At 38.6% G+C, this 18,444-nt stretch overlaps 1 protein-coding gene across 1 annotated transcript in view; it reads right to left on the bottom strand.

Annotated features, from left to right (window-relative positions):
* Nucleotides 1-18,444, bottom strand: part of VWA8 (von Willebrand factor A domain containing 8) — a 403,863-nt gene that overhangs the window by 216,873 nt on the left and 168,546 nt on the right. The window contains exons 15-18 of the mRNA XM_062194118.1: nt 17,862-18,030; nt 15,666-15,743; nt 11,242-11,357; nt 1,147-1,253 (exon numbers count right to left, since the gene is read on the bottom strand). Of these exons, the coding sequence (XP_062050102.1) occupies nt 1,147-1,253; nt 11,242-11,357; nt 15,666-15,743; nt 17,862-18,030 (470 nt within the window). The remainder of the gene's footprint in view (nt 1-1,146; nt 1,254-11,241; nt 11,358-15,665; nt 15,744-17,861; nt 18,031-18,444) is intronic.

Raw genomic sequence — 18,444 nt, forward strand, 5'->3', positions numbered from 1 at the left:
CATCTATATTTAGCCCTAAATTAATATGTTGAATTTACATTTACTAAAGGAAATCATATTATTCTCTTAATATCAAATTCTTGTCTCAGGGTAACCATAGTTATTAAAAATATCTATTACAAAGAGAGCCACAACAAGAGACTGGTAACACATTGGATGTTTTGATAAAACAAGTAATTAACATTTAAAAATTATAAGATTTTTGTTGTACAGAAGAGGGAACTTTCATAGAGAAAACCAAATCTCCCCAAACCCAAAGTTATACTTCTGGCTGTCTGGGAGAAAAGGAACACAAAAGAAAACAAAGGTGGAAACAGAAGGAGGAAGAAGGCATGGAATGGTTTTCTTTTTTTTTTTTTTTTTTTTTTGACAGGCAGAGTGGATAGTGAGAGAGAGACAGGGAGAAAGGTCTTCCTTTTGCCGTTGGTTCACCCTCCAATGGCCGCCGCGGTAGCGCGCTGCGGCCGGCGCACCACGCTGATCCGATGGCAGGAGCCAGGTGCTTATCCTGGTCTCCCATGGGGTGCAGGGCCCAAGCACTTGGGCCATCCTCCACTACACTCCCTGGCCACAGCAGAGAGCTGGCCTGGAAGAGGGGCAACCGGGACAGGATCGGTGCCCCGACCGGGACTAGAACCCGGTGTGCCGGCGCCGCAAGGCGGAGGATTAGCCTGTTGAGCCACGGCGCCGGCTGGAATGGTTTTCTAAGTGTTATTGTACTCTGCATCAACCTAGAAAAGTTACCCAAACATATCCCATGAGACACTGGTGGGCCTCAAAATTAAATATTTTGCAAAGAAAACAGAATCTAGATGATATGGTGAAATAAAATTTGGAAAACATACATTTGTCAAAATTAGGTTGATTTAAACAGGAATTCTCAGAGCCTTTACTTTGGCAATGTCAACTGTGACCCAGCTGGGTGGAACTGTTGTTTGTAATATGTACTGAAAGAAAGTAAATGTTCTAGCATTTACCTTCTAAATGGTTTTCAAACTTAAAAAATAAAAGTATATTCATTTCTTCAACCCAATACATAAAACAAAATGGATGGAAAGCATTCTTTGTTTAAAAAAAGATAATAAGTAGTATCACATATTTGAAAATTATTATTTCACTTTACAAAGAACCAAAATAAATACTTACATTTGTAGTTCTCTAGTTCTGGTTCCGGATTATCATCAGCATTTATTTCTATTGCAGCATCTGCCAGATTTTTTTCTAATGCTGATCTAGCAAGGTTTGGTAAGAACCTAGTGGGGAAGGAAGAGGAAATGAATGATACAGTTAATGTTTTCTGTGATTCTTAAACATCATTTCTCCTCTCTCTCTCTCATTCGCTCTCTCTCTCTCTCTCTCTCTCACACACACACACACACACACAAATATTCTTACTAATTATAACCAATTAAGAAAGATTAATATCAATCTGTGAAATCCAAATTATACATTTTAGAATACATTCAAACTTAAAGTATGTACAAATTATATTTACAAAATTTCACTTCATAAACTAAGTAAAGCCCATTTGTAATCAGCAGTATCCATTTACATACAATATTTTTTTAAAGATTTATTTATTTATTTGAAAGTCAGAGTTACACAGAGAGAGAAAGAGAGGCAGAGAGAGAGAGAGAGGGAAGTCTTCCATCTGCTGGTTCACTCCCCAGTTGGCTGCAACAGCCAGAGCTGCACCGATCCAAAGCCAGGAGCCAGGAGCTTCTTCTGGGTCTCCCACATGGGTGCAAGGGCCCAAGGACTTGGGCCATCTTCTACTACTTTCCAGGCCATAGCAGAGAGCTGGATCAGAAGAGGAGCAGCTGGGTCTCAAACCGGCACCCAAATGGGATGCCGGCGCTTCAGTCCAGGTCGTTAACCTGCTGCACCACAGTGCCAGCCCCTTACATACAATATTATGCAGAACAAGACTTAAAATAATTTCCTTTCTTTTTTTTTTAAAGATTTTATTTATTTATTTGAGAGCTAGAGCTACAGACTGTGAGACGACGAGAGAGAGAGAAAGGTCTTCCCTCTGTTGGTTCACTCTCCAAATGGCCACAACGGCCAGAACTGCGCCAATCTGAAGCCAGGAGACAGGAGTCTCTTCCCAGTCTCTCTTGTGCATTTGGGCCGTCTTCTACTGCTTTCTCAGGCCATAGCAGAGAGCTGGATTGGAAGAAGAGCAGCTGGAACTAGAACCGGCATTCCATATGGGCGCTGTCGCAGCAGGAGGAGGATTAACCTACTGCGCCACGGCGCCGGCCCCATAATTTCCTTTCTTAAGTGGATTTGAATACCTCATAAATCTTATCACTTAATTGGCTTATCAAGTTTTTACAAAATAGATAAAAACAACACTCTAAGTTGAAAACCACAAATTCAAATCTATGGAGGTAGATTAATGAGGTTTCCTGTACTTTCTAACATAAAAAACTATAATTGATGATCCTAAGTTCACAGAAATTATTTTTTAAAAAATTTTAAAAATTATTTATTTGAGAGGTAGAGTCACAGATGGAGAAAGAGAGATACAGAGAGAAAGATCTTTCATCTGGTGGTTCACTCCCCAAATGGCTGCAACTGCCAGAGCTGGGCTGATCCAAAGCCAGCAGCCAAGAGCTTTTTCTGGGTCTCCCATGTGGGTGCAGGGGCCCAAGGATTTGGGCCATCTTCTACTGTTTTCCCAGGCCATAGCAGTGAGCTGGATCGGAAGAGGAGCAGCAAGGACATGAACTGGCACACATATGGGATGCTGGAGCTGCAGACAGAGGCTTAGCCTATTATGCCACAGTGCTGGCCCCCAGAAATTATTTTTAACCCATGGTCTTAGGTACTTTGCTACTATAAACTAACTACTATGTGATGTAATGTTCCAAATAAACATACTAAGCACATATCATTTCTAGTTTAGGTTTTATGCAGCTCTTTTTGATGATGGTTCCCACAGGCTTAAGGATAAACTCTTAAAGAGTGGTTGGTGTAAGCAAAAAGGCAAATGGATGAGTGAGTAAAGAACTGTCAGGTTTCCTATACCTGTAATTTTCCAACCTATATATCTAGTGTTACTTCTTACGTACTGCTTCATTTTGGTCTGAGACTATGTTTGGGGGATTTATATAGCTCTAGCCACTAGCTCATCAGTTCGGCATCAAGTCAGACTCACCTGTTGCTCATCTCTGACCTTTCACCACAGTTTTTAGATCACCATCTTGTTCAAGATCAAGCCTTCACCTTATCTCCCAGACCAGTTACTGGGTTTATACCCTGTTTCTGCGACTCTTGTCCTGGTGCCCCGCCCAATCTTCGTCTCATGGCTCTTCCACAAACCACATTTTGGCCTGGGAACATCAGACCGTGCTGCTGCATCTTCATGAATTCCCATCAGAGCACTTGATTGGCAATGATCACGTTTAAGTTTGGACTTGTTTTTTCTATCTCCCAGAAATCCCTGACATCGATATAATCTGTCAACACATCTGCACTTTAGCTTGGTATTGGAATGTTTCCAGATTGCTTTTTAAGGATGGCAAATATGCCATGGACAACTTCCTTTCAACAGTAGTGGCAGGCATTGTTTGCTAAAACAGTATTCTTTTTTTTTTAAATTTAAATATTTATTTTTATTTTTTATTTCATAAATGTGAATTTACAAAGTGCAACTTTTGTATTGTTGTGGCTTCCCCCCCAATCTCCCTCCCTCCCGTGGCCCTCCCCTCTCCCTCTCCCATCCCAGCCTTTATCGAGTTTCATTTTCAATTACCTTCATATAAAACAGTATCCTTGCCTGCTGAAACTGAGTACACAGTTACACTCAAACTACCAACCAGACAGCACTATCCAACAGTCAGGTAGCACAGAAGATGCAATATACTGACACCTAGAATTGTACCCTCAAAGGTACTGGCTAATCCAGCAAATGAAACTGGCAAGTATTGGGTGCTGTGAGGCTGATGCTTAACTTTTTCCCTTGATTTAAAGGGATTACACTTCATTGGTTCCTCTCCCATTGCCCACAGATATTTTCTACTTGTATTTTTTCTCTCCTTCTCTGAGCTTTGGCAAAAGTAAGTTAATAAATGAAATAGTGTTGGTTCTATCTTGCCTTCCCATAACTAAATGTAGCACATATTGTTGCCAAATTTTCAAATGAATTTATCAGTATACTGGGCATCATTTATTAGCATTTGTTATTTTAGCACACTAGCCATTCTAACTGGGGTTGGGAGAAACCTCATTTCACTGTTGGCTTGTGATCCTGAGCATCTTTTCATGTGCTTATTGGCCATTTGTATTTCATCCTTTGAAAAATGGCTGTTCATATTCCTAATGCATTTCTTTTCTGGACTGTTGAGTTTCTTGAGCTCTTTATACATCCTGGATAATAATCCTTTATCAGATGTATATTTTACAAATATAGGTTTGTAGAAAGAGTTTGGGAGGATTCCCTCCTTTTCGATTATTTTGAATATACCTGGAATAATTGGAATTAGTTCTTTAAATGTCTGGTAGATTTCAGCAGTGAATCCTTCTGGTCCTGGGCTTTTCTTTGTTGGGAGGGTCTTTATTACTGATTCAATTTCTATCTTGGTTATTGGTCTGTTTAGGTTTTTATATCTTCATGACTCAATTTTGGTAGATTATATGTTTCTAGGAATTTATCCATTTCTTCTAGTTTCCCTAGTTTGTTGGCACACAGCTCTTTGTAATAATTTCTGATGATTCTTTTTATTTTCTGTGGCATATGTTGTTACATATCCTTTTTCATCTCTGATTTTATTGATTTGGATCTTTTCCTCCTTTTTATTGGTTAGTTGCACCAATGGTGTTTCAATTTTATTTAATTTTTCAAAAAATCAGATTTTCATTTCATTGTTTTTTGTATTTTTGTTTCGATTTTATTTATTTCTTCTATAATTGCAATTATTTCTTTCCTCCTACTAGTTTTGGGTTTGGTTTGTTGTTGATATTCTAGGTCCTTGAGATGCACTGATAGCTCATTTATTTGGTACCTTACCAGTTTCTTCATGTAGGCACTGACTGCTATAATATTCCCTCTTAACATTGCTTTTGCTGTATCCCATAGGTTTTGATAAGATGTACTGTCATCTTATTTCCAAAAATTTTTTGATTTCTATTTTGATTTCTTCTATGACCTATTTATTCAGGACCATGTCATTCAGCATCCATGTGTTTACATATGTTCTGGAGATTCTTGAGTTATTGATTTCTAGCTTTATTCCATTGTGGTCAGAGAAGATACATGGAATGATTTTTATTTTTTCGAATTTGCTGAGACTTACTCTGTGGCCTAGCATATGGTCTATCCTAGAGAAAGTTGCATGCACTGATAAGAATATGTATTCTGCTACTTTGGGGTAAAATGTTCTGTAGATAACCGCTAGGTCCATTTGGACTACTCTGTTGTTTCCTTGCTAATTTTCTGTCTGGTTGAACTGTCCTTTGCTGAAAGTGGTGTATTAAAGTCACCCATTCCTATTTTATTGGAGTATATGTCTCCATTTATGTCTATTAACGTTTTTAAAGTAGCCAGGCACCCTGTAATTGGATGTATATACATTTATTATAGAAATATTTTCCTGTTGGATTAATCTCTTCATCTTTACATAGTGTCCTTCTTTATCTCTTTTAACAGTTCTTATGTTAAAGTCTATTTTGTCTGATATTAGGGATGGCAACACCAGCTCTTTTTTTTTTGTTTGTTTGTTTCTGTTAGCATGTACTATCTTTTTCCACCCTTTCATTTTCAGTCTGTGTGTATCTATGTTGGTAAGATATGTTTTTGAAAGCAGCAAATAGATGGGTCTACTTTTTTAAACCATTCAGCCAGCCTGTATCTTTTTTATTTTTTATTTGACAGGTAGAGTTAGACAGTGAGATAGCGAGACAGATAGAAAGGTCTTCCTTCCGTTGGTTCACCCCCTAAATGGCCACCATGGCCGGCACTGCGCCAATCCGAAGCCAGGAGCCAGGTGCTTCTTCCTGGTCTCCCATGCAGGTGCAGGGGCCCAAGGACTTGGGCCATCCTCCACTGCCCTCCCGGGCCACAGCAGAGAGTTAGACTGGAAGAGGAACAACCAGGACTAGAACCCGGCGCCCATATGGGATGCAGGCACTGCAGGTGGAGAATTAACCAAGTGAGCCACAGCGCTAGTCCCAGCCTGTATCTTTTAACTGGAGAATTGAGGCCATTTACATTTTAGGTAAGTATTGATAAGTAATGACTTGGTCCTGCCATTTTCCCATAAATATTCCTATTGTTTATTTTGGATTTCTTTTATAAATCTACTGGTGTTTTTTCTGCCTTCTCATTCTTTCACGATGGCTATCTTTCTGTGTTTCTGTATGTAGTACATCCTTAGGCATCTTTTGTAAGTGTCCACAAATTCTTTTAATTTGTTTGTTATGGAAAGTCTTCATTTAACTACAACCTTTGCAGGGTATAGTATTCTAGGTTGAAGATTTTTTTCTTTTAAAACTTGGACTATATCTTGCCATTCCCTTCTAGCCTGTATGGTTTCTGTTGAGAAGTCAGCTGTGAGTCTAATTGGAGATCCACTGAAATTGATCTGGCATTTCTATCAAGCACATATTAAAAATCTTTTCTTTATGTTTTACTGTGGAAAGTTTGACTACAATGTGTTGTGAAGATCCTTTCTGGTCATGTCTTGCTAAGAGTTCTATGTGCTTCCTCTACTTGAGCATCCCTTTCTTTTTCCAAATTGGGTAAGTTTTCTATAATCATTTCACTAAATAGGCTTTGTATTCCCTTCGCTCTTTCCACTCCTTCAGGAACTCCTAAGATTCACATGTTTGGTCATTTGACAGTAACCCATAGATCTCCAACACTGTTTTTAAGTTTCCTATTTTCTTCTTGTTTTTTTTTTTTTTTTTTTTTTGTCTGACTATAAGATTTCCAAAGATTTGTCTTCTAGTTCGGATATTCTTTCTTTTGCCTCATTACGTTTGCTGTTAAAGCTTCCCACCACATTTTTTATTTAATTCGTTGAATTGTTCATTTCTAAAATTCCATTTTGGTTTTTCTTTAAATTCTAAATTTCCTGGGAAAAATTTTCATTCATATCATGCAGGGTTTTCTTTAGCTCATGGATTTGCTTCTGATTTCTTTTTTGAGTAATCCTACGATCAATTTTCTAAACTCCATTTCTGGCATTTCCTTGGTCTCTTCATCCTCACATTCCAATACTGAAATGCTATTGTGTTCCTCTGGGAGCTGTCACAGTGATTTCCTTATTCTTGTTTCTTGAATTTTGGCTCTTATTTTTTGGCATTTGTGGTGCTGATTTTTAATGTTTCTTCTGTTGGCTTTTATCTTTGGGGCTATGCTTCTGTGGCTTCATGGAATGTCTGCCCTTTCAATGAATACCAGGAGGTGTGTGGTGGGTGTGGCCAAGGGGCTCTGGTCAATGCTATAGGGTGGTGTGAGTTTCTAGGGTAACACCCAGATTGGGAGTGGTAAAACTCAATACCCAGCTATGCCCTATACCTTCTCATGTAGCCACTGAGGCCCTGAGGTCTCAGCACACAAGGCTCCCACAGTTGCAGGGTTCAGAGGGCACTGCTGGTTTGGGAGCCCCCTGACCCTCGTAGCTGTCTGGCCACCTTCCGGCCGCGCTCTGAGTCAGTGCGGGCTAGGGCCTATTCCTGCTGCTCGAAGCTCTGGATCACACACACACTAGAGTCACTGGCCGAATGTCTACCTGCTGCTGCTGCCATCACTGCATTTAGGCGCCCTGTCTCAGTGAGCGATTATGTGTGTACCTGCAGCCTTCCGTTTTTGTTGTTCTGTTTTTAAATGGCACCTGCCCTCTCTCAGCCAGGTCATAGGTTCTGTTTTGGAGAGACTGGTTTTGAATCAAACATCCTCCTCCACTTCCAGTGGGACCACAGGTGACCGCCAGCAACTATCTACCCCCGGGCTCCAGTCTGGTCCCATGCCACTCTCTCTCTCTGGCTCTATCCCCACGGATTGGTGTAGTCCATCCTCCGCCACCTCAAAAACACTGCCAGCTCCGGCTTTCCATGCTCTCTGGATGCCCATCAGCTCTCACCATGCAGGTTCACACCGTTTCCCCTCCTTCCATGGGACTTCCTGGGAGGTTTTCTCTCCAATTCTCTGCTGAGAGAGTACCTCCTACCCTATTCTCCTCAGGGTTTCTCCCTAGCCCTGTGAAGCACACCATTCACTAATCCACCATTTTTCCCCCCAGATACAACCTTTTTCATGGACATTCATCTTTGCATTTTTGTTTGACTTTGACACAGGTGACTGATTTTGTTTTTCTGAGTTTTCCCCGATCCAAGTTCCAGACTGATGTGGAGCTTTCTCATCCTTTCTCTGAGCTGGTGGGCAGAATTTCTGTAGTCTATAAGCTTAGAAAACACATGAAGACTTGCGGCGCCAGCACACCGGGTTCTAGTCCTGGTCGGGGCACCGATCCTGTCCCGGTTGCCCCTCTTCCAGGCCAGCTCTCTGCTGTGGCCAGGGAATGCAGTGGAGGATGGCCCAAGTATTTGGGCTCTGCACCCCATGGGAGACCAGGATAAGCACCTGGCTCCTGCCATCGGAACAGCGCGGTGCGCCGGCCGCAGCGCGCTACCGCGGCGGCCATTGGAGGGTGAACCAATGGCAAAGGAAGACCTTTCTCTCTCTCTCTCTCTCTCTCACTGTCCACTCTGCCTGTAAAAAATAAAAAATAAAAAAAAAAAGAAAACACATGAAGATAATTCTTTATGCAGAAATCAGCTGAAGCCTTTCTATTTCAAATATGCCTGTGGCCGTATCTCTTGTCCTTTAGCAGACACTAAAATCCAGCGCTGGCCCACAGAGCCCCATTGCGATTTGAAAGCTCCCTGGGAATGCATAATATCACCTCCTTATTCTGGCTTTGCTACCTTCCTTCTTTTCTTCTTTTAAACATCAGTTGTACTGATACATAATCCTCAAATTTTGCAATTCACTTAGAGCATATAATTCAGTGGTATTTAAGTATAATCACATAGTTGTGAAACCATTATCTCAGATAATTTTAGAACATTTTTCTTACCCTGTAGCAGTCACTCTCTATTTTCTAAGACCCAGGCAACCACCAAGCTACTTTCTATTTTTATGGATTTGCCCTATTCTCAATAGCTCACCTAAACAGAATTATACAATATGTAATCTTTTTTGTATGCCTTTTTTCACTCAGCATCACAATTTCTAGGTTCATCCACATTGCAACATATATCAGTACCTCCTTTCTTTTTACCATTGAATAATATTCTACTCTATGGATAAACCATATTATATTTATCTATTCAGCAGGTGATGGACTTTTGTGTTGCTTCCTTGCTTTAGCTGTTATGAATAGTATTTCCATGAACATTCATGTTCAAATTTTTTAAGGATGTATTTTCAATTCTCAGAAATGGAATTGATAGATCCCATGAAATCCTATTTTAACTTTATTTCAGATAGTCTCTGCTTTTCAAGTTTGAATAAGAATAAACATCTATTTATTTATTATATTACATTCAGAATTTCTAGGTTGCTTGGGAGTTGACAGGAGATAATATCTACCATAGTTTATTTGTCCATATTTTCTATTATTTTTCTAGCTTTTAGAAAATTTTTCTATAGCATTTTTGAAAATATTTCTGTTTGAGGAGAAATCCATTAAGTTTTCTACTCCAAATAGTAGGGAAAAAATGTAGAATCACTTTTTTCCCCCACTACTGTTTTTAGTATATAACCAAGGGAAATAATGACAAATAATCGGGTAGAAACTTATTCCTTAAATCTTTCTAATCTTTATTTAAAATGTACGTACAGTTTCTAGGTAGGCTGGCAACTGTATTAGTAACAAAATAAACTTTGCCAGCTTTCAATATTCTCAGATCATTTAGATTTCTTTTTATTTGTTCTCCAAACTTTGATTACTCATTTATTTGTTAGATAAATACTCATTACTTGATTTTTTTTAATAAGGGAAATTGAAAGTTGATTTAATTTCCACAGCATATCTTACAATCTGTCAAATGTGTTGGGCCTGATTATTTTGTTTTAATATGAATGGCTTTAAAAAAATTCATGGAAAGTATATAGTATAAAAAAATGCATGGATTTCAAAAATGTCTATACCAAAATAAACTTTTAATTTAATTTCTCCATAAATTGTTGAAAATTTTATTTTTTTCTTAGGCTCCACAGCTCTTAATATTGCTTAGCATTGTCTGTTCATTTCTATGATCTCATATCTACAGCCAAGTCCTGCCTAAGAAGAAATATTGACTAGATAATGAAGCTATCTCTCTGTTTATAGTTTCTTCAGTTCTTAAGTCTGACAAATAAGGAATTGAGGCTTTTTTTTAAAATTTTCATTTGGATGTCTAATACTAATACTCTTCTATTTAAAGGAATAAGGAAATCAATTTTGTTGGTTTTCATAACTACAAGTTATTCAAAGAATTATGCTAAATACTTGTAGGGGAGATCATCTTAGCATTTTAGTTAGACCACATTCAAGCTATAACTCAAGACTATTAAACTATAAAAAAATTGTCTCTTTCATTGAAAAGTTAAAGAAGGCAATTTTTAGATTCTCTTAAACTGAAAACACATTCTTTTAAAATTCTTTTTAAGGAATGAATGGACAACAAGCATAACTACCATAAAAATAACTATTAGCTCATATGAATACACTCTAAAAGAAACCTCTGGGACTGATGGGGATTGTCCTTTTTTTCTTATTAACAATCTTTTTGTTCAAATTAGTTTCATATGAATGTGATTCTGTAAAAAATTCTGTAAGCTAGTATTTTATGAACTATCAGTCTAAGAGTGGAAAATGTTAGTTTTGTTGAACTTTGACAAGGGAGCAGTACTACTAAGCATGGGAAGTTCCAATGCAAATTCAGGCAGTGAGAAGTATAATGCTTAGGAGCTCAACGCAGAAGACAGGTGACCCAGCCTTCCAGCAGTCCCAAGTACACTATTCACTACTGTGTGGCTTGAGCAAGCACGTGACTCCGTTTCCTCATCTACAAAATGCCTGTTAAAACTGTTATGCCTTAACAAGATCATATATACTACACTACATAAGTTTGAATAACTGAGAGCAACATTGAAACAGAAGTATAGTAGATCAATACATTTTGCATATCTGTGAATATAAACTATAAGTACAACTAGAATTTGGTAAAAAAGGAAAACACAATTACCTGGAAAGGCAGGCTTTAGTAACTGCACCGTGAAGATTTTCATTAGGATACTGTGACAGCCGTCGAGCAATCCGCAACAGCTGTCTTGTAGAAAGAGACGCTGCCAACGATTGTGCCTATGAACAGACAAAGACATCCTGTTAGAGTCTTGCTTCAACTTGCTAAAAGTCCCTCTAGCTGGGCTTCCTGGCAGGATCCATTATTCCTGAAGGACAGGGCCAAACTTAAATTAAGTGTGTGCTGCTAATGAATTACAAATAAAAATAAACAGAAATCCAATTTCCATTTAAAATGTCCTTGAAGATGAGCTTTCTAAAAACCACATTGAAAGTATTTTTCAATTCAGTATTTAAAAAAATATGTATTAGAGAGACAGAAAAGGAACAAGAGACAGACAGAGGCAGAGAGTGAACAGCACTCATCCACTGGCTCACCCCCCAAATGCCCACAATGACCTGAGGCCAAAGCAGGTCGCCAGGAACTCAGTTCAGGCCTCTTGCATGGGTGGTAGGGATGCAACCACTTCAGCCAGCACCACCACTTCCTGGGTTCTGCACTGGCAGGAAGGTGGAGACAAGAGCCAGAAGCAGATATTGAACACATGCACTCTGATGCAGGAGGTTGGCATTTTAACTGGTACCTTAATCAGCTGATTAAATTCTCGCCTCTAAAGTAACTTAACTGTGCCAAGTTTTATACACACATGCTGGCTAGGGGTAGGTTCCATGGAGAAAGGATGCTATATAGTGCAGGTTACAATTGACCCACAAATGGCGTAACGTACTACTGACTACTTTTCATTTATTTCCCTCTGCCTTCCCCAAACCAATCTGCTAATATCTTGAAAATGCTTAGTTTTAAGAAAATCTACAGTTTGTGAAATAGGGAAAGAAAGATGTGGATAGAGGCCAGTGTTGTGGCATAGTGGGTTAAGCTGCTGCCTGCAATGCCGGCATCCCATATGATCCCTGGTTGGCGTCCTGGCTGCTCCACTTCCAAACCAGCTCAATGCTACTGTGCCTGGGAAAGCAGCAGAGGATGGCCCAAGTGCTTAGGTCCTTGTACCCATGTGGGAGATCCAGAAGAAGCTCCTGGCTTCAGCTTGGCCCAGCCCTATCCATTGCAGCCACTTGGGGAGTAAACCAGCAGATGGAAGACCTCTCTCTCTCTCTTGATCTCCCTCTCTCTCTCTCTCTAACTCTGCCTTTCAAATAAATAAATCTTTAAAAGAAAAAATGAAAAATGTGACAACTTAGATTGGTGACTACAGAGCGGTTCACCAGCTCATCACCTGAGTAGAAGAATGCTATTTGGAACTCTTCCTCTACTGACAGAGTAATTTCACTTTGTTTCCTTAACAGAGTTGCTACTTTACAACTCAAGGTATAGTACACACTCAATAATTATTTGTTGGGGCTATTGAAGTCCTACAATAAAGTCTGACAAGGTTGGAGAGAAAGAATGTAATGGATGTGTGCACCAGTATTGCTGTAAATACAGTTTTGTAAAATTCTTGTTTTATACCATTGTCAAACCAAAGGTTGAGAAAGATGTAATACTACAGTTTTAATGATCTCTGATTACTTTAAAACTTACTGTGTATGAGTGAAATGGTACTTTTTCCATTCAATTATTATTTATAGCTGTTGCCTATATTCCCACTAAACTAGGGTATTTTTGCTTTTAACTTATTAAACTTCTTATCTGGTGACGCATTAAGCCTTTTTACTATAATATAAATTTAAAATATGTTATTTCAAAAACTAAAAAGAGAAAGTGAGAGGGAAGGAGGGAATTTCATTATATTCTTTGAATTTTATCTATAAACTATATTGAGTCAGTTAAAAATCAATTAAAATTTAAAATTAAAAAAGATTCTGCTAATATGACTAAAAGTATCAGAAATTAAATAAGAGCCAGAAATTTCCATAATGTCTAAGGCCATGAAAAAAAAATCCCTATTTTAATCATGGAAGGTGTTTGACAAATCACCCCAGTAGAACATTCTCATGACAAGAGTCTTATTAAAACAAGGTAACTTGGCGGGAATCACATTCTAGTCTCATTCTAAGTCTGACACTGAACTCTGGCTTCCCATTCCACTCCAGCAACTAAGGCTTTCTCATGAAGAACACCAGTTCTCTCAATTGATAGCACCAAATGTTTTATGTCTAATATCCAAAAAATCATAACTATACTTGATGTTCAGCCAATGGTGACCCTTTCTCTCATGTTCTCTCTCTTTTTTTAAAGATTTATTTTATCTATTTGAAAGACAGAGCTACAGAGAGAGGTAGAGACAGAGAGAGAGGTCTTCCATCCGCTGGTTCACTCCCCAGATGGCCGCAACGGCTGGAGCTGTGCAGAACTGAAGCCAGGAGCCAGGAGCTTCTTCTGAGTCTTCCACGTAGGTCCAGGGGCCCAAGGACTGGGGTCATCTCCTTCTGCTTTCCCGGCCATAGCAGAGAGCTGGACTGAAAGAGGAGTAGCCGGGACTCAAACCGGCGCCCATACGGGATGCCGGCGCCTCAGGCCAGGGCTTTAACCCACTGCGCCACAGTGCTGGCCCACTCTTAAAAATTGAGAGTACACTATAATTTAAAAAATCCTAATGGATTTAATGTATATAATATCAAATTTCTAACTGCAATTTTATCTTGCCAGGCACATTCCTTTGCTTACCATGGTTATACAATGTAAGAGAACTAGCACTTCGGCTTAAAACTATCAAAAGTTCTGGGGAAAGCATGTAGTGTAGCATGTAAACCTGCTGCCTTTGGCACTGGCATCCTATATGGGCTTGAGTTCAAGTGCTGGCTGCTCCACTTCCTATCCAGTTCCCTGCTAATGTGCCTCTGAAAGCAGTAGAAGATGGCCCAAGTGCTTGGGACCCTGCAACCATGTGGGAGACTCAGAAGAAGCTCCTGGCTCCTGGCTTTGGATTGGCTAAGTTCTGGTTGTTGTGGCCAAATCTAGAGAATATAGCTTATTACATAGCTAGGCTGTATGGTATTTAAGTTACCAGGACAGTGATGAACAAAATAACACAAGATTAAATTTAGCACAAGAGACAATTATGCAATCAAGAGATGTCATAAGTATCCAATGTATGAGGCTGCTGCTAGTAAAACATGGCATATAGTTTTATAATAAAGTTTTTTTTAGTAAGTAGACATACATTTTAAAATAATAAGTATACTAAATACATAAATCAGTAGCATAGTTGTTTTTTATTATCTTGTATTAGGTTTGGTACATAATTGTATGCATCATGACAGTGCAGGTTTGCTGACACCTGCATCATTAGAATCACATAACCAATGCAATGTACTAAGACACTGTGACAGCTACGTCATCAGTACATGACAGGGATTTGTCAGCTCCTTTATAATATCATTGGGTAGGATTTTCAAGGTGGCTAAATAGAGATGCTCAGCATTCACCTCTTCCTCCACAGAGAGGAACCTGACCAACATTTAAGCCATAAGTGTATGATTTTATAATTTGTGACAACAGCCATGGGAAACTAATAGAGGGTCACTTGATGAAGACAGCAGTAAAGAAGAAATAACGCTATTTCAGGAGAAAGATTATGAAATCTGATACTAGGACAACTACTGCCTATAGACGAGAGAACAGACGAGACATCAAGATGCTAAACTGACAGAATCTGCTTTCAGATTAAGTGAAGACAGCAGGAAAGCAAGAAATTGACAGTGATGCCAAGGTTTCCTAACTTAGGCAATATGGTAGATAGATTTTTAACAGTCAGGAAATTAAATCAGGAACAGAAATAGACTTAAGAGACAAAGACAGTTTTGTTGTATAAGATCTGTTGAATTCATAATGATCTCAAAGCATCAAGTTGAAAAGTGAAGAAAAGCAAAACTAACATTAAGCAGCTACTAAGGACAGAATTCTTTACATATTTTCATGCTTTAGCATTGTGACCTCATCGTGAGGGATCTGGTACTATTCTCATTTTACAATCAACACCAAGAGTTACAGAGTTAGACAGTGATAGCCTTGTACCTTTCCACCATGCCATTCTGGAACGGAAATACTGATCAATCAGAAAAGACAAGTCAGAAGTTGAAGATAACAAAGCAGGCCATCAACTTAGTAAGTGGTCCTTGAAGCCATAGAAACAGATAACACTGCTCAGCAGATGATCCAGGGGGAACAGGTTCCCATGAACATGGAGTACTGCTCTAGAACTAAAAGTTGTTTTCTGCGACATAAGCCATGAGCAGCTGGAAGAAATGTTAAAAACCACTAAAATCAAAGTAAAACATATGTGTGGTGCAAAGCATAAGTGATAAAAATAACAGCTTAAAAAATAGACTTCAGATCATTGAATTCTAAGAAAATGAAGCATCAGCATATCAACAATAGAGAACGCTATGGGAAAAGCCCAGACGTACCGTTGGATCCTGTGTTTCCCTGAGTTTGTGCGTAAATGACAACAACTTGTCCAACGCTTCTTGAGGTGTGTTTGGAACCTATATTATGAGAGAAATGAGGAAAAAGAGAATGAATAAATTGGGACATCTGATCAATTGAGTACTTCACAAATCACATTTGAATTACTTATTTAGAAACTCCCTAATTTTCTTAGTTATATATTTAACTCATGGATATAGTTGCTCAGTCAACTTCTCAAGAAGTTGCTTTCTCTTTAAAATTCAGGCATTAAAAATAAGCCTCTTCTCCATTCGCAATTCAATCACTAGGATAAAACTGAGAGGAGTCTCTTACAAACTGGCCTATGGAGGCAGGTGCTTGGCTCAATGGTTAAGTCAACCACATCCCATATCTGAGTCCTGAGTTTAAGTCCTACCTCAGCTGTCTATTCCAGCTTCCTATTTATATGCACCATGGTGGGGGTAGGGAGTAGAGGAGGGGAAATGGTGGTGGTCGGGGGTGGGGGACAGCAGATGATGACTCAATTAGTTGGGTCATCGCCCCCTATGTGGGAGACCCAGATTGAGTTTCCAGTGCGTGGACATTTGAGGAGTGAACACGTGAATGGGAGCTCTTTCTGTCTCTTAAATAGATAAATAAAAGAATTTTTTTAATAAAACTGACAAATAGCATACCCTTAAAAAGTCTTATTTTCCTAGGGTTTCTTTTTTGTTTTTGTTTTTTTGCCTAGCATGATTGTTTTAAGCTCTAATTTGGGCAATTTCCTATTTTATTTAATAGTCAACATATATCTACTCTGTGACATAAGGCACCCTGGGATAAAGAACACATGCTCAAAGTGTCAGTTTTTCCAAAGACTATTAAAATGCAGCGTGGAGGGCCATGACCAATACATCAGTGATTTCCACGGGGCAGTTTGACAAATAACATACATGACCGACTTGAAATAAAAAATCTTTGTTATTAAATATTTGATTAAATTAAACTATAAGCAATTTTTGTTTAAGCAATAACAAATTGAAAGGCTTAATTTTAAAATCTCAGAAGGAAATATTAAAACAGCAATTGGTGTAATGTGACCATTTCAGAGTCCTTTAAGGAACTAGAGGAATTTTTTTTTTTTTAATTCTAAGTTCCAATCCACATATGCTTTATCTAACTTACTCTTTAAATCAATAATGTTATGTACAATCATCTTCATCTTAAGATGAAGAAGTTCTGACTGAATAATTTGCTCAAGATCTGGAAGCTAATCAGGAGTGGATTTGATATTTACAGCCAAGTCATTGAACTCTAAAGCCTATACCATTACCATAACCATGCCTACCTAAAATTAACCAGTTCCTTATGTTATCTCAATAGAAATGAGGCATTTATGTAAAACATTCATTATTAGTGACTAGAGCAGCTCCAGAACTTTCTATGAACAGTAAATGTTCTTTAATGATGCTGTCTAACACAGTAGTCAAAAGTCCCACATGCGGCTGTTAAGCACTTGCAATGTGACTGGGACACTGAATTAAAACAACTTTGCTTAATGTGGTGAGTGTTGCTACACTGAACAGTGTAGTTCTAGAATTTCCAAGTGCTAACATAATGCTTCGTTAAGGCAGACATGGAAAGAATGAATCACACACACACACACACACAGGAAGCACTGGATGGGGACTCAGGTAAGTAACGGATACATTACAATCCTGAGATACCAGGACTACTTAGTATTTTCTATCAAATCTAATACCTGATAATGTATCTGGCCTCAATTTACAGTAGTAACTTAAAATAGTTACCTTTGGCTAAATGTAAAAGGAAAAGGAAATCCAAAAGTGTCTCTCTCTGAGGAAAGAGGAGAGGACCATGTACATCTGTGGTTTTCATAGTGTGGTACCCAGTCCAACAGCATCGTCATCACCTGAGAACCTGCTAGAAAGGCATATTCTCATGTAACCTTCCCAGATCTACTGACTCAAACACTATAGAAACAGAATCATCAAATGGCTTTCCACCAAGGCCTCTGGATGATTCTTCAAAATGTGAAGTTTGAGAATCAGGACCTACACCATTATATGAGGAGATGTGGAAGTAAATGGGGGAGGAAAAGCTAGACATGTCCAACTCTGCTCTAGAATGTTTCAGAGCACCTTGAAAAAGGAAAACAGCTGTTGACACTAGGCTGGAACAGCCTTTGCTCTTACCATTTCCTTCACCACTTGCATTTCTTCACTTTTGACAAGTGGCTTCATGTAATGGAAAAAGAACATGGTTAACAATTCTGGTCCCAGCCATTGCTGTGTTGCACTTCCAATAACAGGGGGCTCTGCCATGGCAATGATTCTGAAGCTGGGGTGGATAGGGAAAATGGATCTAAAAGGAAAAAAAAAATCACAAAACATAACTTTTCACATTAGAAATTAGGTCAGGGTGGCTTACCATTCTGTTAACAACGTCAAAGCTATTATCCAAAGAAAGAGTTTTGAAAAAAATAATTAGGATATTCTAAGAATCTAAGATTAAGACAAACAAAATAATCATCTTCTGCTAATAAATGCTGTACAATATCTACTTATGAGACTCCAGCTGAGAAACAAATCAGTGCTTTGATATGTCTTCAAGCCTATAATAATTTTTTTCATAGTCCCTTGAAATAAAATTTCACCTAGTTTGTATTCATTACATAATCCTCTTTATTTATTTAAAAGCCCCTCAAATATTCTGTCTTGCAAGGAGCCTAATTATGTCAATCATAGAAAGGTCAAGAGTACTGGTTTGAGTCCTGGC

This window comes from Lepus europaeus, chromosome 6 (genome assembly GCF_033115175.1).
Source record: "Lepus europaeus isolate LE1 chromosome 6, mLepTim1.pri, whole genome shotgun sequence".
NCBI classification, from domain to species: Eukaryota; Metazoa; Chordata; class Mammalia; order Lagomorpha; family Leporidae; genus Lepus; species Lepus europaeus.